Source organism: Manis javanica, chromosome 4, assembly GCF_040802235.1.
Source record: "Manis javanica isolate MJ-LG chromosome 4, MJ_LKY, whole genome shotgun sequence".
In the NCBI taxonomy this organism is placed as follows: Eukaryota; Metazoa; Chordata; class Mammalia; order Pholidota; family Manidae; genus Manis; species Manis javanica.
The window spans coordinates 146,805,995-146,833,756 of NC_133159.1; the positions used below are offsets into that span (position 1 = coordinate 146,805,995).

The 27,762-nt window shown below is 35.7% G+C and overlaps 2 protein-coding genes and 1 long non-coding RNA gene across 8 annotated transcripts in view; 1 reads left to right on the forward strand and 2 right to left on the reverse strand.

Moving 5' to 3' along the window:
* The window catches only part of INTS2 (integrator complex subunit 2), a 52,093-nt gene extending 37,234 nt beyond the window's left edge, over positions 1–14,859 (reverse strand). For 2 of the 3 annotated variants that reach the window (XM_073235312.1, XM_073235310.1), the window contains exons 1-9: positions 14,760–14,859; positions 13,207–13,513; positions 12,420–12,558; positions 10,825–10,927; positions 9,893–10,006; positions 7,405–7,535; positions 7,011–7,184; positions 4,680–4,906; positions 2,899–3,024 (exon numbers count right to left, since the gene is read on the reverse strand). In XM_073235312.1, coding sequence (XP_073091413.1) covers positions 2,899–3,024; positions 4,680–4,906; positions 7,011–7,184; positions 7,405–7,535; positions 9,893–10,006; positions 10,825–10,927; positions 12,420–12,558; positions 13,207–13,513; positions 14,760–14,769 — 1,331 coding nt within the window. In that variant the 5' untranslated portion in view covers positions 14,770–14,859. Of the gene's footprint in view, positions 1–2,898; positions 3,025–4,679; positions 4,907–7,010; positions 7,185–7,404; positions 7,536–9,892; positions 10,007–10,824; positions 10,928–12,419; positions 12,559–13,206; positions 13,514–14,480 lie in introns of all 3 variants that reach the window. The other variant, XM_073235311.1, reaches the window with a different exon arrangement.
* LOC118969561 (uncharacterized) lies at positions 14,854–15,751 on the forward strand. The gene is made up of 2 exons (XR_005057473.2): positions 14,854–14,979; positions 15,144–15,751. It is a non-coding gene; the product is annotated as an uncharacterized lncRNA (long non-coding RNA).
* Positions 15,752–21,199: 5,448 nt separating this feature from the next.
* MED13 (mediator complex subunit 13) overlaps positions 21,200–27,762 on the reverse strand; it is a 94,727-nt gene continuing 88,164 nt past the window's right edge. For 3 of the 4 annotated variants that reach the window (XM_037004032.2, XM_037004033.2, XM_037004031.2), the window contains exons 29-30: positions 25,495–25,595; positions 21,200–25,155 (exon numbers count right to left, since the gene is read on the reverse strand). In XM_037004032.2, the coding sequence (XP_036859927.1) occupies positions 25,023–25,155; positions 25,495–25,595 (234 nt within the window). In that variant the 3' untranslated portion in view covers positions 21,200–25,022. Of the gene's footprint in view, positions 25,156–25,494; positions 25,596–27,762 lie in introns of those variants that run through there. The other variant, XR_012130642.1, reaches the window with a different exon arrangement.

A 27,762-nucleotide genomic window follows, 5' to 3' on the forward strand; every position in this document is an offset into this window, starting at 1 on the left:
CACTGTAGCATAAATGGGTAAAACAAAAAGCAACTAAAAAGTCTGCTACAACAAGTTAAGAAAATTAAAAAGGTCATTCTCAACCATACCTAAATCATCCCATGAATAAAATACAGTTTTATGTGGTACAAAAACCACAGCCTTTAGAGCCTGCTAGACCTGAGTGCGAATCCCATCTCTGCTAATTACTAATAGGGTGACCTTGAACAAGAAAATAAAATACTCCTTCTGAACTTTAGCTTTCCTACTCATAAAATAGAGATAAAAATACCCACCTTATAGAATGAGGATTAGAGACAATGTTTAGAAATTACTTCAGGTAGAGAAAAAAAAAAGCACTTCATTTCATGTACCTAATTTCACACCCTCCTGAAACTCCACTCAAACTACATTAAAAGGGTTTTATTAAAAGTTACAAATGCACATGATGATGAGGAGGAGGAATAACAACACAAAATACTGGAAGCTAAAGTGCAAACAGATGAATGGTGACTGACTTAGCAACATAAGAAAACAGAACACTAAGCTGGCAAGAGGAAAAACCAGTTCATTTTAAAACACAGAATCCTCAAAGGGCTCAGGAATTGACAGCTCCAGGAAGCTCTGGAAGTAAAAGTGAAGACAAAGACTAAATTTAAATGGTTGAAAGTCTATGTAAGTAATAAATCTCCAAATCACCTCCTCCATTCTATACAACTATATGAATACTCATTCCCCAGTAAAGAGATTGGAGATTTATTCTCTGGAGATGGTAAAAGAGGGTATCTCTGAACCAAGGGACAACCAGGGATATCTAAAGCACCATTCTGAAAGTTAGATAGAGTTATATGAAAGGTTGTTCTGCAGGCTGAGATCACCCAGTCCTTAGCCCTCACTTCTTAATTTTGCTTAAGGGTTTCTTACCTTCACTTTCCAAACAGAATGACAGTCTTCTCTAAAACTGTGTTAGGCCCTCAAGTTTCCCAAAGATTCACCTATGCACTCAGAGTTCCAAATATGACTTTTATTTCTTACTCATAAATATAAACAGACAATCAAGAATTATCAAACTCCTGAAAAAAGCTTCTAACTTGGAAATCAGAGGCCAAAAAAGTATAGAATAAAAGAAAGTCAGAGAAAAGACACAGCACAAATAAAACCTCCTCAATCATTATGATTAGTATCAGAGAAATCATGCTCCCATGAAGCAACAGATACTATAAAGAAGAAACAGAATAAAAAAGAGCTCTTAGAAAACAAAAACTAAATAGGATTAGAAAGGTAAAAAGTGAAAATGAATCCTAAAATGTAGAATGAGCAGTATTTTTTTGGAGTAATGAAATGTTCTAAAATTAGATTGTGGTGGTGGCTGCACAATTTGACATACATAATAAAAACTACTGAATTGAGGAACAGTTTAAAATGGGTCAATCTTATGCTATTTAAATTGTCTCTAAATTAAGCTGTGTTTTAAAGAGCAGAACAAGACAAAGATAAGGAACACAAAAAAGCATAAAAAAACAAGACGCACATCTCAGGAAGTCCAATATCCAACTAAGAGGAGATTATTGATGGAGAAAGTCTGTGTGGAAAACATTATCAACAAATTAGTTCAAGAAAATTTCCCAGACCTGAGTTCCCAGGTTCAAAGGGCTTCCTGAGTACCCAGGACAATAGATAAAAACAGACCCACACCAAGGCATATCATTCACAAGTTTCAAAACCCAGGGACAAAAGCTAATCCTACATGTTCCCTCATTAAAAAAGAACAGGCCACACAAAGGACCAGGCACCAGAAGGTCATGAGACTTCTCAACAGCAACACTGGAAGTTAGAAGACAATGGAGCAAGATTTTCAAAATTTGCAAAGGAAATTACTTCCAATTTAGAATTCTATACCCCATCACACTGTCAATGAAGGATCAAAGTAGAATAAAGACATTTTCAGAAATACCCAGTCTCAAAATAATTTACTTTCCACATACCCATTCTAAAGAAGCAAAATGAGGGAGCAAATGAAAAAAGGAGACATGAGATACAGCAAATAGGAGATCCAACAAAGGAGAGGTGAAACAAGTCCCTAAATGATAATGAAGGGCAAGTGCAGGATGGGAGCTGTGTACCAGGTGCAGAGGTAACCAGCAGACTGGAGCCAGTCAAAATGTTGCAGGAGAGTTTTCCTCACAAAAATGAAATTGACAGAACATCTAAAGAACATCTAAAGAGTCTGAACATCCTGAGAGGAGGTCTAGATTGGCAGTCTGAGGTTGCATTAACGTAAGGACACGGAACACCAAGCAAATGAAAAACAAAACACACAAACACAGGATAATTACTAATGCAAATAAGTATTGTAGAGGAAAAGGAATCTACTACATGGTTGAGCTTCCAATAGTGTAATACAAGCACTTATATATTGGTCAAAGCAAAATTAAAATATAATAGTACTGGGAGAATGGGAAAATAGGAAGGCTATCTAGATGTGTTGGGGATGGAGGATAGAATTGATTCCTCATTTTTCATAATGGGCAGTCAACAAATGCTCTTAAAATAGAAAAATCAAGATATAGCAAATGCAAATATGTCATTTAAAGATGCTGTAATTTAATAAAAAACAAAAGAATCAGCTAGAAGAACTGAAATAACTTGCCTCTAGGGAAGAGGAAACGGAGGAGGTAAGGGCTGCTATCTGCCTTAACAAATCTTCATGAACTGTCATGGCTCCTTTAAAAAACATGCACATGAAACTTTGATAAATGAAATGGCTGACATACAGTAGATGCTACTGACATGCATTTACTAAAAGGCAAGACTTAGACCAATTTTTGTAGTAAGCTCCTAATTAGTGTTATACATGCATTTTAATAAATAAACAAAAGCAGACCTTGACAAAATAGAGCAATTGATACAGTAAGGTACCTGACGAGTGTAGAAAAGGCCAGTAGCATACAGAAGGAAAGTGAAACAAAGCGAACCCCAGCTGGTGTGGCAGGAGGACGGCTGGTCATCAGCTGCAGTAGTTGTTCAGCTTCCTCCTCAGTTGGCCTGAAAAAGGAATATATTATTAGACTTTTTTACCTGAGAGAGGGAAGAAGAAAAAGGGACTTCCAAGAGTTTAACCTTTCAGATACAGATGTCAAGCTTTATAATGATAAGTCACTATTTATAAAATCCTAAGTTGTCAAAAGCAAAACTGTTAAATTTACAAACCAATGTCTTTCTTCAGGCACAAATACATGCAGTCCTCACTTTGCATGGTAGTGTGGGACTGTAAAAAAAGCCATGCAAACTGAGACTATGAATTATGATCTTAATAATCAAAGGTGGAAATTACAACTGTTGCAAGAGCTTAAAAAATGTTGTCGAATATTAAAAACTCTGTTGGTTATAATGCATACAGAAACTTTAAAAAAATAGTAAAACTAGTATTTGTATAGCACTCTAGTATTGAAAATATTGGAAACACTGAAAATTAAGTATTTCCTTTGAAAGAAATTTATCAAGAGTAGTTTGAACTACCCTAACCTTCTTCTGTGTAATTTATAATATGGAGAGAGCACCTCCTCGAAGCCTTGTTGAATTGTAATGCCCATTTCTGAGTTTGGATCAGGTTCTAACATTTTATCCTTTGTACCTCCAGTCATGAAATACCTAAGAGTTCCTTTAATATGAAGACTTTGCCAGAATCATACTTCATCATTTCTGTCACAATGACTATCCTACTGGATGCTGACCACTTCACTTTCACTAAGTTCATCTTGTTACATATCTATGGTCTCTCAAACGGCAGCAGTATCAATATTCTCACAGCTATTTCTTCTGTTTACATTTGATTCAAATGTCATTTCTAGCATTACCACTTTCTCTTTGCTACACTTTCATCTTTATCAGTCAATTCCCTCATTTGATTATCCATTTTTGTAAAATGTCAAAGGGCTTATCATTCAGAGATGAGAAGACAATAGATAAAAGTACCCACTTTGCCATCTGTTCATAAACTGTTTAATAGGTGTGCAGTGACCAGTCACTAACAGGCTTTCAAAGAAATGAGGCAGTTGGTCCCTGATCATGACATACATCTGTTATTCACAGTGATTTGTGGCTTGAAGACCTCTCAGCAAAGTTTGTCCTTGTGTTATACAATTATTTGCTTAATGAATCATGATAACTGATAAATTAGTTGTTGAGGGAGCATTACTATTTAACTAAGCTGTGGGAACTGAAATTCATATGTATCACACATATGCAAAGTGAGGGCTGTATGTGTAATAGGTAAGGACATTATTCAAAAAGATGTAGTGCTGTGCCTAAACAAGAAAACTTGTGCTTACTGATTACATCATATCAATTTTAAGCAATTTATGATCTCAGATATAAAAGGAAACATAGGAGAGAGTTACTCTGCATGGGCTGGGTAAAGGATCACTCATAGATCATTCATGATTATAGTTGTGTTAAGCTGTGGTGACATCACAGGTCTCTTGCACGCCTCCGGCCCCTCCCATATTTACACAGCTCTATTTACAATCAGACCCAAAAGATGTTTTGCCTTAGGACTGGATTCTTCAAAGAGGTCAGTCCACTACCTAAGCCTAACAGAAAACCCAAATCTTCTGAGTAAAAGGCCTTTGTCTCACTTTCTTGGGATTTAAAACAAGAAAGTAAAATGATAAAAAGGTAAAATATCAAATTATGAATACTTGAGTCCAGCGATCCCCATCAAAGCACAGTACAGACGTAAGAGCGCACTGGCTTTCACAACATGCTCTTCTTTCAGCCCCGAATACACAGACACACTGGGCTCCATCTCCACATCAGCTTCTTCCACAAGGCGGGTACTTCTTACTGTGGGAAGAATGCCCATCAACTCCAGAAGCAGCTGCCTTCTCATTTGCCAAAGGACAGAACTACTGGTCTCTCTTTTTCTCTGTAAGAAACAAGGACCACAAAAAGAAGAAAGCGGGGGAGCTCTGAGTCAACAGGAAGCTCACACAAAGCCTCTCCATTAAACACTTGAAAACTGGCCCATTTGAAGAGGCTGTCAGAACTGCAGAATCTCATTTTAACCAATTAAGCAACTCAGTATTCACTGGTTCATTTGAAGAATACTCCACTCACCCTCATTTGGACTGGATGTATAGAAAATACTAAATTAATGACAGTTTGAATTATAAAATGTCATTTAAATGGTATTTCAAATACATAATGACTAATTGGCGTCAGAGCATGGCAGGAAGTGCTCAGACTTGGGCGCCACTAGGCCTTGGGTTTAAATGATAACTCTGCTATTTTAATTATGTACTTTTAAGTATATTACTTACCCTCTCTGAACCCTAATTTATTTAATGACAGGGAAATGAATATTTTAATAATATTTAACTCCCAGGGCTGTTTTAATTAGGAGTTCCCAAGTCTTTGACCTTCACAGTTCTTCAGGCAGGGATGATGTTCTGTCATCTATTACTTAGCAGGGCCTACCTAACACTGGGTCTGACATATAGCAAGCACTCAATGATCTCTTACATAGATGAATGAATGAACAAAGATAATACATAGGAAAGTGCTTCTACACTATAAAGGACTGGGTAAATATTAGTTTTTATTTTTAGAATGTTTCCAAGTAAAATATGATGAACCTGTTTTAGAAAACAACATTAGGTTCAAGTAAGAAAAGCTTATTGCACACAAAAGACGATTACAAACAAGGTAAGCATACCAAGTACTTATCACAGTGCCTGACCTATAGAAGAGATACAAAAAATGTTAACTTCTTTTAAAAAGCAAAGCTTAACATTGGTTTTCAAGTGGGCTAGGAATAAAGTAGAACTTGGATATAGAAAATAACAGTGAGTCAAATGTCTTTGAAAACTAGACGGGAGGATCTAAGCAGTACACATGCTACTGCGGAGGCTCACTGACCCCAGCAAGTCACAGATCAGTCTGCACTGTTCCTTCGGAGGGACTCTACTCATAGACTGACCATGAAATGTTTTTTGAAAAAGTATTTTGCAAGTTAAAACTTATTGCAAAACATGATACATATTCATCAATACATGAATGCATAAATAAAATGTAATAAACACATGCAATGGGATTTTATTTAGCTTTAAAAAGGAAGGAAATTCTAATACATGCCACGACATGCATGGACCTTGAAAACACTACGCTAAGTAAAATAGTAAGCCAAACTCAAAAAGAGAAATATTGTATGATTCCACTTCTAGGAGGGACCTAAAATGGGCAGATTCACAGAGACAAAGTAGAATAGAGGTTACCAGGGGCTAGGAAGAAGGGAGAACACAGAATTATTATTTAGTAAGTACAGAGGGTTCTGTATGGGATGATGAAAAAGTTCTGGAAACAGATAGTGGTGATGGTTGCACAAGACTGAGAATGTACTTAACGTCACTGAACTATATGCTTAAAAATGATGAAAATGGCAAATTTTATGTTAAGTATATTTTACCACAGAAAACATATATATTAAAATTATAGGCTACAGTAACAATTATTTTGATGACCTAAAGCAGTTCTCGTGAGTCTGACCCAGAACGCTAGGGATTCCCAAAGTTCTTTCAGGGGTTCCAGAATGTCAAAAATATTTCCTTAATAATACTAAGACATTACCGGCCTTCTTTATTTTCATTTCCTCCCAAGTGTACAGTGCATTTTTCCAAAGGTTTCTATGGAGCCAGACATTAAAGACATCTATCTGCACAATGTAAAATGATATCACTCTTATCACTAAATTTTTTTTGTTTTGGAGAACAGTAATTTTTCATAAAAAATATGTTCATATTATTATTAAGAGTTAACATTGTTATTTTTAAATAAATATTTCTAAACTTTTTATTTTCATTTCTAATAAGGTAAATATCGATAGACAAGAGCTCTTTGGTATCCTCAATAATTTTTTTAAATGTTCGGAAGTCCTCAGACTACGAGGTTGGAGAACCACTGGTCTAATTACACATTCCAAAAGTGGTTCTTCCTTTTACTTATTGCCAAGATATTCTGCTCCTTTGCCTCACCTGCTGTCCATTTCGGATAAAAGTTCCAAACCAAGTCCGGACTTTCGCATTTGTTCCAAGAAGCAGGCCACTGACAAAACAAACCAAGTCACTCACTCCATCTTCACTAGCTTCGTTTTTAGTATGATCTAGTGTCAAAGCCACTCCAAGGCCTGGCAGGTGACATTCTTCCACCTAAGAGCAAAGAAAACAAACTGAACTCAAAATCATTAGGAAAAGGGCCAGGGTCCTTCAGAATCTCAATCATCTAAAGTTTAGAGGAAGACATATTACAGAACATAAAAGAGAGATAGGTAATATATCTAGCATGTAACTCCTGGATTCTAAAACCATCGTCAGAAAAGTTCCTGGTCCTAATATAAAAGCTTTTGTCTCATAAAATAATATCTCTTACCACCATGCCTCGGACCTTGAGGGCTTGAGAAGGATTCATCTTACATAGGAAGCGTAAGGCATCTGTCCTGCGCCTTCCTCCAAGACTTTCTTCATCTTGCCGTTCTCCATTTTTGATCAGGCCCCTACAAACTGAACATTTAACAGCCTCCATTACTTTCAGCTTTGTAAGTAAGATGTTAAAAACGACGTTTTTCAGCCTTGAGAATCGATCGGTTATGCAGATTAGATACTACAAAAGAAGAGGCTCAGGGAACTTTTGAATGCACATCAATAGAAACTTGTCAAAATAAAGCAAAGAGTGAGAAGAGACTTAAAGAATGAACAGGGGGATGATGGCACGTAGTCAAACATATTTTTTAAGTAGAGTCTCAGAAAGAAAAAGGGAATAGGAGAGGAAAATATATTTGAAGAAATGTTCTCAAATTTGATGAAAACTATAAGCCCAGAAACTCAATAAACTCCAAGCAGGATAAACACAAAGAAAACCATACCAAGACACATTATCACAATCAAATTTCTGAAAATCGGTAATAAAGAGAAAAATTTTTAAATAGCCAAAATGAATAAAGTAAATACATAAAAGGAGCCAGAGGAAAAAAGAAACATAATGTACACAGGAACAGACAAAAACTGCTACAGAGAACAGAATATCTTTAAAGAGCTAAAAGAAAATGTTGATGCAAAAACTTTATATCTACTGAAAACATCTTTCAAAAGTAATGGCAAAATAAGATTTTTTACAGATTAAAAAAACTGGGAAATTTTGTTGCCAGCAAACCTGTACTACAAGACATATTAACAGAAGTTCTTCAAGCTAAAGAGAATTAGATCAAATGGAACATGGAGGTATAAAAAGGAGTGAAGAGTGTCAAAAATGGTAAATATGGATAAAGAAAAAGACTTTTTTCCCCTCATCTTTTTAAGGTCTTTAAAATGTAACTGTTTTAAACAAAAGTAGTTACAATGTACTCTGAGGTTCCTAAGACACGTACAGGTAAAAGCTATGATAACAATGGTACAGAGGACAAAGGGCAGAAGAGAGGGGAAAATATATTAATTACATGAAGAGGTATAAAATCATTTGAAAGTAGACTGCCGTAAGTTAAAGATGCATACTATAAACCTTACACCCAAAAATAAACTTTAAAATGAAAGGAAAAAATTAAGCAAAGCAGTATAACTAATATGACAGTAGTGGACATAAAATGAAATCCTAAAAAATGTTTAATCAAATGAAAAAAGGATAAGGAAAAAAGGGAAGCGGGGACAAATAGAAAAATGGCAAGATGACAGACTTAAATCTAACCACCACAATAATCGCATTAAATGGTCTGAAAATAGTCTAAGCACTCCAATCCAAAGGCAGAGACCATCACTAAATTTAACAAAAGCAAAACAGACCCAACTACACCTTTCTACAAGTCCGCCTTCAATATAAAGACACAGACAGACTAAAAATAAAAAGATGGACCTACATATATGTATATAATATGCAAACACTAATTGTAAGAAAGCTGATATGGCTGTATTAATACCAGATAAAGCAGAGTTCAAAAGAAAGAATATTACCAGGGATAAAGAAGGACCTTTTATAATGAAAAAGAAAAAGCCTGAATTATCAAATTGTACATGGGCCCAATAACAGCTTCAAAATACATGAAGCAAAAACTGGTAAAATGAATCATCTCTGGAGACATCAACAGTCTTCTCTCAGTAACTGGTAGAACAAGTAAATGGAAAATCAGCAGAACCCAGTTTACCAAGGGCTTCTGCATACCACGTGATAGCCAATAAATCTCTTAGAAAAATAAGGAAAATGTTATTACCAATATCTCATTTTATAGGTGAAAAGGATCTTCATAAGAGATCACTCAAAGGATGAATGACAAAGCCAGAAATTATGACCCCCCATATCCAGTGCTTTTTCCTCCTTGGCCCCCAATTCACAAATCACCTTGTTCAATAAATGTTTTTATTTTTTTATCACTCAGACCCAAACAACAATCTTCATCACTAGGAATTTGAAATAGAGATGAAAATTTCAGCTGATTTTTCTCAATCTCTATCTCTACCCTTTACTTTGCAAACTAACAGCTAAAAAACAAAGGTCTGATTGCTGATATTTCTGATTATATATATCTCATAATGCTCTCTGGCTATATCACAGATATGTCTTCTCCCCTTTGTTCCCTAAGCATAGGAATTATATCTTCCAGTTCTTCTAGTCTTTTTACTGTCCTATTCTAGCACAAGAGACGATTGGGAAAAAAAATTCTATTGCACAATCACTATAGTTAAATTTATAATCTCAAAAAATTTTGAAATCTTCTGAACTCTTATATTTCTATAATGAGTACTCACTAATAAACTTTCAAAAGATAAAATCTCAAATAAAACCTCATTAATGTTTCTTCTTAGCACAAAACATAGGCCCAGAATATGCCCAAGCAAACCTCTTCAGTTTCCCATTTTAAAACTATATTTACCTTCATTAAAACTATCAGGAACATTGGCCACCAACAGACACAAGAACCAGGCACCATTTCTAACATGTAGCAAGGCTTCAGCTACATCAACAATAGGAAGCAGGGAAGGAAGCTCTAGAAAACAACAAAGTCAATGTTACTACTAAGAAGTGATACTTCACTGTGTTATAAACATCTTTTGACATTTCACTGATGTCATTTAAAAGCAATTCAGTTAAGGCATTTTCTTTTCCTAGAGCTGAACTGTCCAGTAGGTTAGCCACCAGCCACATGTGACCATTTCAATTCATTAAAAATTTTTAAAATTAGTTATAGTTCAGTTCCCCACTCACACTAGCCACATTTCAAGGGATCCACAACCACATGTGGCTAGTGGCTACTGTACTGGAAAGGACAACACAAAACACTGCCATCATTGCAGTGGACAGTGCTAGTCAAGTTATTTTCATGAAAAATCTTCTTTGCATTTTTATGTCCTCTTATCTTTTCATTCTGGTTATATGTACCTATTATAAAGAACCTGGAAAATACAAAAAGTACAAAGAATAAAAATAAAATCAGCTCCAATCCTATTACTCAAGTTAACAATTTGAAATATTTCACTGTAATCTCTCCAGGGTTATTGTTTTAACTTTTAACAAAATTGAGATTATATTCTATTTATGATTTTGCCCTTAGCTTTTTTCATTTAGCATATTGTGAACATATTCCAAAATCATTAAATGTCTTTAAACACACACAAATAATTCAAGGCTTGTCCTATTATTAGTCATTTTTAATCTCACTTTTTAAGGTATATTTTTATTAGGTGAGCCTTAAAATAATGCAACATTCCAGGTTAAGAAGCTGCACAGTCTCACTTTAGAAGGAGCTCACAGTATCACTTTAGAAGAAGCTCTATAGGAAATGTATCTTTGCACTCATTAAAGTACCTGCTTGTAAGATACAAAGTACATCCGCAGCTTCCTCCAAATACACTGGACTCTCAAATAGTTCAGAGGACTTGAAAAAAAACTCTCCACTAGACTCAGATACCTTAAAAAAGAAAGAAAGAAATGATGAATTGTATTAATTTCAGGTAATGAAGTAAACCTCTACTATTTCTGTAATTATTTGTTGAGCTTAGCAACTATATCTCTTAATATGTCATTAATATACTGCAGAATATGCAGTATTCAGTGATTTTAAATTTAACCACAAGTAGTCACATTAATTGTTATTCAAACATGGCAATATGGGTCTAGATAACTTATTTTTATACAAATATTTGGAGACATTTGGAATTAATAATAAGACAAGCCAAAGAAATTAACTAGGAATGCTACCTAAGTTGTAGTTCAAAGAGAGCCAAAAACCTGTAAACGTAAAGCAGTATAACAATTCACATTCAGTTTCGAATGAACTGTGGGAGAAACAAAGAATAAGAATTTAGGTCAATAAAAGTATCTACTAGTTTTTTCAAAAATTTCCTAGTCTCATTCACATATCCCATATGCTGCAGGGTGCTTAGATGAAAAACTGGAAATCTCCCAGAGGAAAAAGGTCACTTAATTTATTACAGCCGTTAGGTTAGGTATTAAGAAAAAGATACAGGAAAAACTATTGGATGAAATTAAAGGCTATCAGTGTAACAGAAAAGAGCAGAAGGAAACAACTGTAATAGGAAGAAATTTTTTATAAATTTATAACATAGCTTAAAAATTATCTAAAACTGACTAAAACCCCTCACCAATATTATCTTTGGAAACAGAAATTATTTTCTTTCATCCACAATTTATAGAACTAAACTTTATTATAAATTAACTAGCCTTGAAATTCTAACAGTAAATAACTTTGCCTCTGAAACTCTGGACCTAATCTTATGTAAGCCATCTTAATATGAGGATCTAATTTAGTTCTTTGTATAGTTGACCCCCGACATCTGAAAATATAAAATTCTGAGTTTCAAATAACCAAAATAACCCAAAGGTCCATGATATAATCTGTCATTTTGCTGAGATGAGAAACTGAATTGCCTTCATTAGTGTCCTGGAACAATTCAGTCACCTAGTGAGGCTAGCCAATGATTCTACATCCAGTTCAGCCTTAACATTCCCTATTCCCTGTTATATATGATGTAATTAATGCTCATTAAAGAAATCGCATACATTTTTCAGTTATACTTCACAGTATTTTATGGGTGGAATTATATCCTATAAAGATATTATTGAATTTGGTAGTCTGTACAAGTCTTGAACTATATAGCTTTCTAAATGTCAAGAAGCCACTGTAGGGACTCCATAGAGGAAAAAATCCCTATGACAGAGAATGCAGAATAGGCATAAATCAAAACAGCAATTAGAGAAAGAAAGACTTTAAGGCAGGCATTTAATATTTGTTAAAGCCTTTGAAAGGAAAACAGTTACATAACAAATAGAAATATATGTAGAAAAGGATGCAACCTGCCTGCCTTCTTTCCTTTGATTCTACCTTCTATGTGTAGACATCAAATCATGCATATTTTGAGCTGTGATTAATATAAATGCACCTTGTTCATAATTGCCAATAGTTCACTGAGCACAAGACGCAGTCGACGAGGTGAATCACTGTGTTCAAATTCTAACGTCAGTCCATGTTGAAGCTGTGATACCAGGATGCTCTCTCCACTGCCTCCTCCAAGTTTATGCCTATTAAAGTATAAACATGTAAAGCAACAATTATGACAACACTGGCACAGAAATAATAGCATAAAAACTATCTTTTACTGGAAGAATCTACAGAAGAATGAATGCTTTTCATACATTTCATGAATGTATTACTTCTGAAATACTTGTTTGCCTATCTATCGCAAGGATTCACAATCTACGGAGAGGCTCTATCACAACTGATAGTGAACATCTAGTTCCATTAACTATAATGGCTCACTACTGGATTCACAATGGGCAGGGAAGGACAGAACACCTGCCCAAAATTTTGGGGTTATCAATGAAAGCTGAAAAAGCTTCCCACGTGGTTTCCAATATATTATTTTACACCAGGGAAACTAACCCCTCTCACTTCCACTAAGAGTAACTGGACTAATCAATTTAGCCTGAATATAACTGTGTATATAGCCAAACTCCTCTACACAACATAATATGGAATACAAAAGATCCCAGAATTTTAACCATAAAGAGAAAAGAGCTAAATAAAATGGCTCTCCAAAGTGTGGATTCTCAACATTCTCTAAAGGAGCACATCCAATAAAAAATCCTAAAAGCTCCATTAATATGTGACTCTCTTCTTTGTCAATCCCAAGTAAATCCCAACCCACACTTCACACAGCATAACATTACCTAAGCTGCTGTTCTTTGCTGGCATCCTGTTCTAAAGCATGAAAGTCCACAGACAACAATGCAACAATGGAGTTGACAGCTTCCACACCAGAGAGAAGGCGAAGGATAAGTTTTTTATCCTGGGCCCAGCTTTGGCTCTGGTCAGCAGGAGCACAAAGTGCCATCCGCACCAAGCAGGGTAGGAGAAGTCTTAATTCAGGATCACTTAAAGATGCCAAACGAACAACATCCACCTTCTGCATTGCCTCAAAAGCAAAAGGGCTGACGAACTGAAGGCTTGTACACTCAGTCATTATTACTGTTGATCCTAATGGTAAAAAAAAAAAAAAAACGCAAGTAGGGGTATAACTTCTACATGTATGAACGCCCCTCTTTTTAAAAATCATGAAAAATGTCTATCTGTAATAGGCCTGTATGTTGGCAATGTTCCTGACTCAAAAGCTCCCTATGTTTCTACTGCCACCTGGAAAATGAGAAAGAAAACAGTATACTAATGTCTCTTCCAGCCTTAGAGATCTCCTGTTGTAATACTCTTATTTTGCAAAGAAGGAATATGAAGACCAGAGAGATTAAACAACAGGCCCATAGTAATATTACTAGTAAGTGGCAAAATCCAAGGGTGGACCTTCATCTACAAAATCACAGTCCAAGATTTCCTCCACTGTATCAATCTTAAGAGTGCCACAGTGTAAATAAAGTAAGTGAATGGCATAGTTAAGAAAGCTTCTCTTCTGTTCCTCTTGTTTCACATGCCTAACCAAGAACTGTTAGGCTTCTCTTTCCCACCCTCCACGAGCCTGCATAAGCATTGGTAAATCTCCCCACTAGCCAAAAGCAATACCAGAATCAACGCTCTGGAGCCTAATACTATCCTAAGTCCCTTGCATTACTAAGTAAAAACACAGCCCTGAAGGTGCAATAAACTATGGAAGAATGATGAGTCCCACTTGAGCACTTCTTTGTCTTAAGTAATCAGAGGGGGTAAAAAAAAAAATGCAGTCAACAGGTGCCCCAAATCATCCCCTCTAAGACCCCTAGACTAACAGAATCGTGGGTAAAACGAGTCGCGGGCAGAAACGTTGCTTTGCTTTTAAGCAAGCGGAGCAGGCCTTTTAACAGAAGGGCGCTTGACGGAGTAGAGGCTCCCAGACCTGTTTGTTCACAGATCTGCCCCGGGAGTAACCAGAACCAACCAGTCCCTCTGTGAAAAGTCGGGCCGGTTGCCAATAGGGATCGGGAAACGTGCTGAGGCCTGAGAAGCGCAAGCTGCATACCTTAAATCTACCCTCCAACCTCCCGGGACCCCAAACGAATTTCGCGCCCCAAAGGCGGGACGCGGTAGAAATCGAGAGCGTGGTCCGAAGTTGGGCCTAGGCGAGAATCCAAATTCCTCCACCCTAGTTGTGTCCTGAGTCGAAGCGAGCACCAAGAACCCAATCGCCGAGACCAATCGGGTCGGCGGTGCGATGGGGTCTGGATGGGGCAGAACACAAAGGCAGAACCCAGACTGAAGGGACGGGAGAGCGGAAACTGCTGGAACCCGCAGCCAGCACCTTCATTCATCCCCAGCGCCTGGCTCCCGTCGGCCACCGTACTGGACGGAGAGGAAGGGTGACTGCAAGAGGAAGCCCGGAGCTTTCGGCGCTGAAGCAGCGGTGCGCGTGCGCAGCCCCGCCCCATCCCCCACCGGGGACCCTGCCCAACTTCACCCGCGAAGAGCCGGAGCCCTGCTCTCAGCGCTCCCTCCGTAGCCGCTCCGCTGTGTCCTGTTAGGTAAATCCGTAAGCCTCTTGAAGCTGCAGTTTCAGCATCTCAGGATTATTGTGTCATTCGGGTGACTTAACGCATGTAAAAGAAGTGTGTTAAAGTTGTTCCCACTGTTCTTTGACCGGAAGACTATGCAAGCAGACGTGACCTTTCCTTTCCATCTCTTTTAGGTCCTCCTAGCACCAGAGTTCTAGAATCCTAGGATTTGTATAAGAGTTTAAAAGGTAATCTAATTCCGAGGGTCCACACGCTCTGTCAGAAGTTAAACATCGTTTCAAAGTTCTTGAAAGCCAAAGATCCTGAGAGGGTGATGGATGGAGTTTCAGGAATTCTCTGGAATCTGTGCAAAATTGTGAGTGCTTGGCACTTCTGGAAAGTGGGTCCAAAATTTTCCACACCTACTCAAAAGGAGTCTTACAATCAGAAAAGATTGAGAACCACTACTCTATGTATTTTCATACTATTTCTAGTTCCTGCTTCAACTAGTGTGTATGTAGCACTTAATCTTTACCAGGTACTGTGCTAGCAGCTGAAAACAAGAGATACAGTACTTCAGACTTTATAGGTTCCAAGGCTTTGACAGAGAGTTAATGTTTTTAAAAATAAGATCTGCTTTCAGTGTGAAAAAACAGCAAAGGAAGAAAATAACTAATGTGTGTTGCAGTGTTTCTCCAAACTTTTCCTCCTGACCCACAGTAATACATTCCATATTGTGGCCCAGAAAATATATGCATATATACCCACATTTAAATGGAAATAAACGTTTTATGAAATAATACACTATGTATCCTGTTTCACTTATTTAAATTGCTGGTCACTACACACTAAAACTGATTTCACAATCTGTTAGGGCATTTAGAACTATATACCACATTGTCATTTTTTAAGCTGATATTTATTAAGGACTTACTGAACACTAGCTAGCTAGGCACTACTGCTTTATGTCTTGTAGCCTGATTTCATTCTCTGAAGTAGGTAATACTATGTTTCATTTCATTATTGTGGAAATTGAGACAGAGAGGCTGAGTAGTCTAATCTCCCTGGATGGTCATTCCATAGAGTATGTAGGCAATTCAAACACTGGCTTAGGGGATGCATAAGAGTAGGAGGTGAATGTGAACTAAGTGATTTTTTTTTAAGGTCTCTTCCATCTCTAATTGTTTATGTTCCTGTACTCACCTAATGGAAAAGAACTTGAAGATCCATTTTGATTTACAGATAACAGCAAATCACATCCAACCTGAATGAGATAAGAGTTTATGTAATGGTGGGAAGAGCTGACACTTATCTTCTTCCAAGTCCTTTTCTCCCTTCCTTCCAATTATCTCAGTGAATATAATCACCAAGAGTTGCTCAAGCCAGAAAGCTGGAAGTCATCCTAGACTCCAGCCTCTCCCTCTCATATCCATTTAGTCAGCAAAAGTCTTTCAAATTTACATTGTAATGTTTGCCAATTAAATCATTTTGACAACAATAACTCAGACATCATAATGAAAAAAGATTTACTCATGAGCTTGTGAGTTTTAGATCTGCTTCCTCTAAGGCCAACTCTCTTAACTATACAAAAATCAAATGTAAAGACTTTGCAGCTCAGATGTTTAATTAGGTAGATCACTGAACCTCTAGAATGGTAAATAACGCTACTAGTTAGCCCTAACATTTGGTTGCCTATAAATCACAAAACATTTGATTATCAAAGAAGAATCTTACATAATTATGATTATGTGCCCTTCTATGATTATAAATGTTTGAGGAAATAATCCCTTTTAAGACCATTGTGGTACTGAAGCTCATTACTATTTCTACTCAGAAAAAATGTATTTCAATTCTATGATGAATTTTTCACATTCTAACATCTCTGAAATTGGGGTGTCTTGAATCAACAGTGTGTTAAATTGTACTTGGTAGCATGTTTTCTTAGTTGTATATAAAGTAATGATATCTTATGATTACTGGTATCTTGGGTTTGATGAAACATGTTGCATAGTTTCTGTACTTTTAGTCAAAAGAGAAGACTCCTTCCTGAAGTAAACATCCTCTGATTAGCTTACTTTGATTTACTCTTTTCAACTTTATTTTTCAATCAGACTCGAGGAAGAAAAAAGGAGGAAGAAAAAATATATCTTCTATGTTTCAAGTATACTAGTTGCTTTTATGTAGATGATTGCCAAGTAAATGAGTTTCAAAAAATTAGGAAACCTAGATATTTAAATGATGACCAATGTTCTTCGGAAATAGAATTGTAGAACCTAAAAGGATCTTAGGATACATCTAGCTCCAGTTTTCTCAACATGGAACTTTTTAAAAAATTATCCTCACCAGGGTGCACTGTGTACATTTTGTCTTGTAAGATTTCTTCTATTGTTTCAGCCTGTCAAGATCTTTGTGCTCTTCTACGCCAGCTATCTGCTCTAGCTACGCAGATATCTTCATTAAATTTCTGGGTAAAATGTCGAATAAAATTGGGCCCAGCCAAGGTCCTCTAGTACAGCATTACAGACATCCCTCCAAGTTGACATAGCTGTACCCATCAAGCCTTTTTGGGAATGGTTATTCAATTATGAATCATCCCAACTACTAAAACATTTCCCTGCTTAGGCACAAAGTTCATTTTCCGTAAGGTGGCACTCAAAAGACAGAGTTCACAGTGTGACTTCTCTCTAGCACGAACTCCTGCCGTATCCCACCATGTGCCTCCATTTTAGTCAGCTGGACTGCTTCTTTCCCAAATCCTTTCCACTATTAATGGGCCTTCTCCCCACCTGTTCCTTGTCTGGAATGCCTTTTATCCTTATGTTGTAACTTTTATCCATCCTTTGTCTCACCTCCAATGTACTCTTGCTAGGAAATCTTTCCCTGACAAACCACCTCTTCATTAGATTTAAGTGATCTTTAATCTTCAATTCTCCCAAGCCACCCTTTGCAGTACCTCACATACTGCACTATATATATTGTTACAAATTGTCTCTCCCACCAGAAAGTTAAGTACTTCGGGGGCAGGAACCGTATTTTCTTTCTTTGCCGTTGGCACAGTATGATACTTAATACTGGTTTGTTGAGTTGATAATTGAAGCATAAAGATACCATGAAGCTTTGTTAAATAACCTGCTGAATGTGCATTTCTCATCATCTATCAGTTTCTCAGTGCTCTCAAAAGGTGAGATTGGCTTCAGCTATTGCCTCCTGTACGTGCACCGCATTGTTACTCATATCACTTTAGACGGCTTTTCAAACCAATTGTTTCATACACGTGTATTTCTCAGTAGACTGAGGGCTTAAAGTGTGTTAACTAGTGTATAGTAGGTATTCAGTTTATTGAACGAATAGTGCTTTAGTGAAACTATGCTGGCTTCTAATGATCTTGTTCATAAAGTAAATTTGTTAGTAGTTTCTAGGATGTAACTTTTAAAACTTTAAAAATTGTTAAGTTGTACTTTCCACCTTTGCAGGGCTTACCTTTGTTTTCCACAGCATTTATGAAATCCTATCTGCAGGCTCTTCCAGCACCCAGGATAGAATTCATTTGTATTTGGACGCTTCAGCAGATTAGCTCCTTAAATGTTAATTATCTCAGATTTTAATTCCATCAAATACATGTTGTCTTACATTTTAGATCTTGAAGACCCATTTCTTTTTAGTGGGTAAGACAGAAGGAAGATGAAGCTTAAGTACTAAGTATTTTCTTGTATCTTATCCATCCCTGTTCTTGCTAGAAACATGTTTAAAAGTCCTTGTTGCCTTTAAGCATTGTTTTTCTTACAGTCCTTAGTTCATTCTGGTCTTGACTCTTCTAGAGACCATAGGTATTAATCATCCCTCACAACTGTATTTTATAAATTTGAGTGTTTTTGCAATTTCCTTTGATGTTCACAAAGCTGGTTGGGAAGGTATGGTTACTACTGAATTCATGTACAAATAAGCAAGTTGAAACACTGAGATCAGATTCAATGTTTTGCCTGAAGTCACAAGCTAGAAAGTGGCAGACCTAGGAGTATAAGAATCCTAATCTACTGATCCTAAACTATTTCTACAAATGTGAAAATAAGAGTCCCAAATAATTAGCATTTTATAACTTCATAGATTGCTTAGTTGAAACTTAGTTGAAATTCACACTTCAACTAAGTTTTGTAGTTTGCAACCTTATCACAAGAAGTTTATATTCAAAAAGTATTTCAGTGCCTTCTACATGCTATGTGTTCTGTTGTATCCTGGAGATGCAGCAGTAATCAAAACATCCCATTTCTGCCCTCATGGAGTCTTTCGGTAGGGAAAACAATCATGCAATTATAAACTGCCAAAACTCTATTTAGACTCCATGTAGGGTTTTATAATGAGTATATAACAAGGGGACCTGATCTGAGGCAATGACTTATGTGGAAATAAGTGGGAGGCCTGAAGGCAAGGATAACCATGAGGATTTCAAATAATTCAAATGCCTAGAGGCTTACGAGAACAAGGGAGAGAGGCCCATTTTGAAGATAGTGCAGAAGTAGGCAAGGGACATGTAAAAATTTTAGTATTTATCTTTAGAGCAAGCAGCAGCCATAAAGGATCTTAAGCTACCAAATAGAGAACACAGTGAAAGTAGACTGAGTTAGGAGTGTATTGCAGTGGTCTACCCACATAAGGTTGATTATATGGTATTGGATAATGCTAATTTAGAGTAAGGTTAGGCTGACAGAGGTAGAAATGAGCATATCTGATAGTCACTACACAAGACCTTAAGTTTCTGATGACTGGTAACAAGAATTTGTGGTTTGCATAACCAAATGGGTGGTAGTGTCATTCAGTGACAAGGATTACAATTAGGGACCAGGTGGTTTTGTGGAGGAAGATTATTGGTTTTAGTCAAAAGTATAGATTTACTCAAGAACAAAAAGAGAATCAACCGAATCCAGACTTAAACTCATGCAGTCTGAATGCAAGTCTTTAAGATACTACATGGTTTGGGGACTATTTAAATATATACTCAGTAAGATTTTTTTTCTTTGCATAGTAATAGCAAATATGGAAGTGTTTTAAACATCAGCCATTCAACTTCACAATAGGTCATTCTTGACAGTTCAGTTGGGTCATTCTGGAATTAAAAAAAAATACCTCAAAGAATATCAATTTCAAACTTTCTGTTTATAGCTGGAAGACTCTGAGGATGAGGGTTCTTTAGATGACTCAGGAATATGTTTAAGGCAGTTGAATTTGTCTTTTACCATAAGCCAAAAACACAGATTCTCTTCCTTTCTCATTTGCTTATATGAACACTTCAAATAATCCAGTGTGCCTTTTGGACTTTTATACAATAAATTTTTGGCAGCATGGAGAACTGATTTATCTGAGCAATAATATACCCATAATACCTTGTTAAGCAAAACCTGGACAATTTCACTTAACATGCTTAAGAAAGAATGTCCATGCTGCCCTAGAAACTATATTTCAGAAGTTCAAAACTGTAATATTTAAAGGTTATCTGCCACAAACATAGTTCAAACTGCATTTATGTTATCCTGAAGTGGATGTTCTGCCTCTAGATATCTTAAAAACCTACAATGACTACCATACGCTCCAAATATATATATTTTTTAACATTCTGACAGCAACAATTCTGTGTCAGCTATATTTTGGTAATAAAAATCATTAAACAAGAATAAGTTGTCAGGAAATATACTTTTGATTCTAGAAATGTAGTAAATGTGTTACAGTTGTAGTACAAACTGTGAGGCAGAAAAATAAGATAACGTTCCAACAACATATACCTCTTTTTAAAGAAGTGATGTTAAAATTTTGCTGGCAGAAACTATTTCAAAATGACCACAACAATTTTGGGGTTTGTCCTTATTCAGGTCAAGCTTGGACAAAAGTATTTTAAATGACTGCTTATACAAAATGGGCTGAGCTATTTTTGATGGATTTTATATATCTGAACATCTAGTTTCAGAAACATTAATGTAATTTAAAAAATTTGGATAGAGCTAAGCTTTAAATATTTGAAAGTAGCTTGTTTAGACTAGAGAACTGATATCAAACTGATCAGCTAGAAAGAAATATACATAAGTTTTCCTATATATTATATGTTGATAAATGATTAATATCTTAAAATACACCAGAGAAGCTGAAAGTCCATCAGTCAGCTTTTAGATTGCCCCTTTCCATTTATAAATAAATACCACTATTACTAGTATTTACATAAATTTAGGTAGAAATATTTTCAACAGAATGAGACACCACAATGAAGGCTTCATGAATAATTTATTCCATTTGAAGTTTTTTTTTTTTTTTTTAAAAAGTATAAACCTTTTCATTTCCTCAATCACAATTTGTACAACTCAGTGTCATGGCATTCGGCAGCAATAGTGTTTGTTCCTTGTTCTTTTTTTGTCATGTTAAAAAAAAAAAAGCAACTGGACCATAGTAAATGTCGCTGCACAACAACTTCAGAATGCCCCTTCATGAAGTGACCAGGCTGCTCTGAGGGAGCTAATGCTGATATGTCCAGTAATGATGTAATAATTTGTAGTTTAAATTCAATAACTTTAAGGTCCACAAATCCAGTTAAGTTTGAAAACTAAAGCTATCTTAAAATGAATACATCAACCTGAGGAGTATTTTAGGTCCCAAATCCAGTTTTTTCATTAATACTCCACAAAAAAGAAAATACATATATAAAAATTTAAACCACAGTTCTGGGCCCATTAAAACACCAAGAAAACCCAAAGGTTAAGGTATCCAGCTGATTTTCTCAGGGGGTGGGAATGAGGGGACAAAAAAAAATATGTCAAAAACATTTTTTCTTAATTTAGACAAACTAGAATCTTAAGAGGAAACCCAGACCAAAACATCACTCATGCAACATTAAATGTATTAATACACTGATATGTGATGCCATAGTGGATGAGTAGCAAATTATATGATGCAACAGCATTTAAAAACTTCCTTTTAATGTATTCAATTTGAACATTTTAAATAATGCAACATAGTATTTTGATATTACAGTATTAACATAGTGCTTGATTAAAGATCTGCAAATCTCTGTAGTAACACATTAAGTTAAAAAATTACCTCAGAAGGTAAATATGAAGATGAAAGGAGAATATTTTAATACAGTAATCTGTGCCATACTGACAATTGAGGACGAATACAGCTGAGGATAGCTGACTAAGTAGTAAGAGCTTAATTTTAGTGGTTTAAGAAAAGTTTAGAAAGATTTAAAAATTACAGCTACTTTAAAATTTAAGGATTATATATAAGTACACTTGGTGGCCTTCTGGCCAAACAATAAGGTGTACAGAAATTTATTCATACAGTGTTAATTCACAGTCCTGATAACTGAATGGCTTGCATAAGAAAGTATGGCTAGATGTTTCTTACTGGCTGGAAGCAGACATTAAATAACTAATCTTCTGAAACGCCAAAATACTGAACTTCCACTCTGCTTTGTAATGGATAACTGCACAAAAAAACAGACATTAGTGCTGTAACAAAGAAGTCAAGGGTGTTGGTGATCAACTGGTATAAAGCATATTATTTTCTTATCCATTTAAACAAAAGAAAACTACCCATACGTGGTAAATTAGAAAGTCAGATCCATCATCTGCAGAAAAGGCTTAATTTTTTGTTTCTGAAATTAGTCTCCTGACTTTTTCTAATGGCTATTTGCTAATTTTCTATTTGAGCGTGAACTCTTATATGAAGGGGAGAAAAAAAATCATCACTAAATCTTGTATATCTAGAAACTGTTCCCTGGTACCAAGATAAAAAGGAATTATACTGGGTTTCTTCCTTATGGATCCATATAAAAGAAACTGTCAGGGAATCATTTTTTAAAAATCTATTTTCAAACTGAGGTGTGTGGTTCCTTTAAGATAGTCATTTCAAACAATTGAGAATATAGCTTTTACCTTTAAAAGTCACTATTGAGCTAAATATATTTTGAAAGTATACATTTTGTATAGAAATTCCAAATAAGCATCTTTTCCCTCAAATCTCAGACAAGTTTTTTTTAAGTACAGAACAAAACATGCCAACATAATCTGTAGTGTGTTAGCATACTTTAAAAATGAATGCAGAGATGTGATCTTTAAATTTTAATTTCAAAATATGTTGACCATTGGGACTGCATTACAGTTTTGAGAAAAATGACTGAAAACCCTTGTCACCAGTTGTGTCTTCTTTGTAGAAAAAAAGACTTGCTAATGTTTTAATATACACAATTTGACTAAGTTATACTGTTCATAAGAAAGTGATATTTAAGCTAAGCATGTAAGTTTCAGTAAACAAAACATACCAAATTACAGTTTGGTAAATACAACTGATTTTGTTCTTCTAGAGAATTAGTGAACATACAAATCCAGAATTTTGCTAGACTGCTTCCAAGAAAGACAGGTAGACTTGGTGACTGTGAATTCAAGTCAGCAACACAAACAGGAGGCTAACTTGGACTCTCTTGTGAGCAGCACTGTAGAAAAGGATTTTTCAAGGGGGTAAAGCCTGCATAAAAGCAGTTATCTTGGCATGTGCAAACAAGAAGGGGGTAAGCTGTATTGAAGGAAGGGGTGAATTAAAGTCCCTAAAATTCAAGTCCCTTCTTTAGGGAGGTGAGAACCTCCTTGGCATATGCCCTGCCTTAATCTGAGCTGTGTTATAGAAAAGTACAGACTCTGGTGTTTGGGACTGCCATCTCCAAACCAAGAAAATTAAATAAATAAAAAAGGCAAAAGAAAACAGGTTAAGTTTAGAAAATGGTTTTTTAACTAGTGGAATAGAGTCTGAATACCAGAATTCACTGAGAATCTATTTACACCACAGTTTGATTGCACACACACACCCATACATATGCATACTCTCACACATTCCCAATCTTTAATTTAAAAAAAAAAAAAAGGAAAAAGTCAAACGATCAAGAGTGACTGCTTTTAAAATAATTTGTATAATGCCTAGAGCTGGGCTAAATTTCAACCTCATAGCAGATTCTGCAGATAATTTTCATAGTAATATTCCCATGCCTAGATGTGCCACTGTTAAAACTGAAAAAAATTTAAGCATGTAACATTAAACACCAAAATTAATTTAAGCATTCAGTAGCAAATGTTTTTCTTGTAAAACTAAGTTTCTTTCACTGGAAATGGCCTGAAATATTAGTCATAGCCCTAAACCATAGTACAAAATATAACTGAAGAATTCTCATTTTATTCTAAGTTAAACCACCTAACAATATCACTTGTATATTGCCATCATGTTATTTTGTAAAGGTGTGATATATAAAATGCTGTAAGACCCGGTACCTTTTCAATTTATAAACACAGTGAACTTCATTACTGTACATGTACTCTGCAACTACAGCTTAGCTGTAAATCTTCCACACACAATGGTATGGACATTATTCTCCCTCTATTCCCATTAAACTGTACATCAAGACAATACAAATTTACTGTCCCACCCACCCCCTTACAAAAAAATAATACTCTAAAAGCAACCCTACTGCAACTTTTTAATTAAGACGATTACATATATTTTAGACCAATTGCTTTAAAGCAAGAAGGCAGTATAAACCTTCTAGGAAAATTTTTATAAAAGAGGTTAAGAAATATAAGACAATTTATACATTTAAAAACTTACAATAAATAAGAGATGCAGGCATTTTTTGAATACTAGATACTATAATCCAATACAAGAACATCTTGATGTTCTGAAGCCATATGTTGAAATTCATTGCTCCTCATGTTTCCTCTCCATGCTTTTAATATTCATTTAACATGACCGGGTACTATGGCTCATTACTTTTCACAAATACTGTGACTGGAAATAAAAAGGTTAATTTTGCTACGAAAATGTTATAATACGTCTTGTATGACCAGTCATCATCCCAAAGAGTTCAGTATAGTCAATGAAAAATAGCAGGATTATAGCCCCTCCCCCCAAGTCAAAACAATATTTGTTGAAGTAATAAGAATTAGACCCCATCACAGATGACTTTCACTGAGAAGGTATTTTAACTTAATCTTGCAGCAAAATCTTTCCTCCTTGCTCTTTTCTTGCACAGTTCCATCAAATGAAGATCACAGCATATTCATGATAAAGTTATATAACTGATTCAGCACCACAAAATGAACTGGGAGACATGAGCGTCTGTCCTGGATTGCAGGGTCACAGGTTAGCCAGGAGAGTGCATTGTACTGTTCCAAAACAAACCTGAAAAGCAATAAGTCAGTATTGATTTTACACTGTAAATTTAGAAGACAGTTTCCAATTATGGTATATATGATTCAGTCACTTAAAAGAAAGTTGGAAGGTATGGAATAGAGAGTTGTTGAGGAGAGTAAAGATAACTAATTTTCATAAGGCTTATTCTCAAAAGTAGATTACATGCATTTGAAAGAAAACCACTCATTGCAAATGATATAATTCATCTAGAGATCCAAGGGTACACAACCATAAACTATTGCCAAAAATGAGAAAAATATATAAGGATCAACATTATATTTTTTCAGAGTTGCAAAAGATAACCTTTAATGGTAAAGAGAGCTGTACCTGAGGACATCTGAAGTCTGATTTGAGTCAAGTGGGTGGGAGTGTTTACTGTGAAGCAGCTCGTCAGATTGCACTGAAGGCACGTGGAGGTGCAAAGAGGCCTAAAAAAGTAACAGGTCATCAGTCAGCCAAACAACAAAAAAAAAATCAATTGGTTCTACCTTATTCTCCCAAGGTTTCTTCCTTAATGAAACACATTAAATCTATATAATGAATGGGAGCCACTGTAAAGATGCTTGTTCTTGTTTAATTCATTATAGAAGTAATTTTTAAGTGTATAACTTATATTGAATTTTACTTCCTTTTCTTCAGCTTTATTGTTTTTGAGGCCATATAATAACCTTAAAAAAGGATTTTCATTATTTTGTAATGAAAATAGTGTAACCTGCTTTGATGTGTAAATGTCTATGGAAGCACTAAAGAGAAATCTGAGTACAGTCTGTCTCTAGGTTACACAAAACTGAACTGTAGAGATATCTAGGTCTAGCACAGAATAAACATTTTCAAATATTTTACTTACAAAGCTATAAATCTGAAAGCTACCTTTGGTGGAATTATGAGCACTTGTAAGTAATACAGGGCACAGATGCCTTCTTTTGCCAATTCAATTTCAGAATGGAGGCATAGTAACAACTACACACCCATTTAGGTATGGCAATGAAGAGTGGGAAAAGAAATGTATTCTTCACATTTCAATCAAGGAAAATGAATCATTTTGTTTATAAGTCAATATATATGACAGTGCTAAAAAGACAAGTGGCACTGACTGCAAAGACTCTTGGTAGATTGCATTTTTGTATGCTGTAAAAGATACTATTTTTTATGTAGGTGCTCTCTCCTCTACACTTGTAAGGTATGTATAAACTCTTGTGTTGTATATTCAAGAACATAACCAAAGATACAGAGGTTTTAACTGTCCATAACCTCTTGTTAGTATAAGCAGAAGTCTCAGATGACAGATCACTACAAATTAAATGAATATAGTTATTACCAGTGCTCTAATTTCTCTGACCAAGATTTTTTAATCATCTATGTAACACAGTATTTTTTCAAGCAGAGAAACATACCAGGTGTTTTTATTGCCTATGCTACAAAATAAAATGGGATGTATGAAAACAAAAGGTGAACAGAATTATGGTAAATTATGCTTTACCTGGTAATTCAGACCATAAATCCTAATCTTGTTACACTAAATCTGAGGGTGAGTGCCCACTTTATACTATCCTCTCTGCAAATAAATATTGAGTAGAAAAGAATCTGGATAGTCCCTTGGGCTTTCGTAAAGTGGTGTTTCCTAAAAATATGTTTCATGAAACACTAAAGCCATGAGCTATTAATAGGTGTTACACAATCCTTTCTTGTGTATTTAAGTAAGTTTCAGAAATGGCAGTTAAACAATGTTATTTGCTGCTGTTTCTCAGAACCTTTAATGTGCAGATAAGTATCAACAACAAAAAGGGGCAGAAAACGTGTGTAGTATTTCGCAGAAGACCAAAAATCCTTTATTTTGTAGAGACTCCCAGGACTATTATGCTGCAGAACCCCCCGTGGGAATGTGTTCTTGTAATGAGATCTATATAGACCACTGCACACATACTGGAAGGGGAAGGAAAGCCATATGATATAACTAATTATTACCTTGGTTGACACTCTTTAAATATTTTATCTCCTTAGTAGTCAATTCAGATCAAGACTTGTATTCTTTATGAAGGTGCTACAGAAGTTCACTACTTAATCTCAAATGTCATTAGCTCAGTGGTATGTGGGCTAAGGGTATCAAGATTTAATAGTAACAAGCTTAAAAGATAGCAACAAGCCTATTGGTTCATATAACCACTAAAATATAACCCCAAGAAATTAAGCATACTATCCAACTCTTACCCTACAAATAAGAAGTGTTGGCAAGTAGTTAAGTTAGCATGACTTATGGAATAAAACAGTCAGCTTCTGGTGGGTTTGGGCACGGATAAGTGGACCCAACCTTAACGTGTACTTGGAGAGCAGGAAGAAGTGGCAAAGCCCGCCCAGGGCTTTCCCAACACCTGCCGTGTCATGATCTCCCTCAGCCTCGCCACACTGTGTGTCTGGGAACCTCTTACTTGGAAAACCACTCAGTAGTTTTGATACACCAGTTCACACAAGCTAGAAAGCTTTTCTAAGGACGTAGTAAATGGACCTAAATATCAAATATTCTTATACAGATTATAAACCATATAATCCCGAAAATAATGAGGAATAGGAGTGTAGCATGATATAATTCAAGTAACA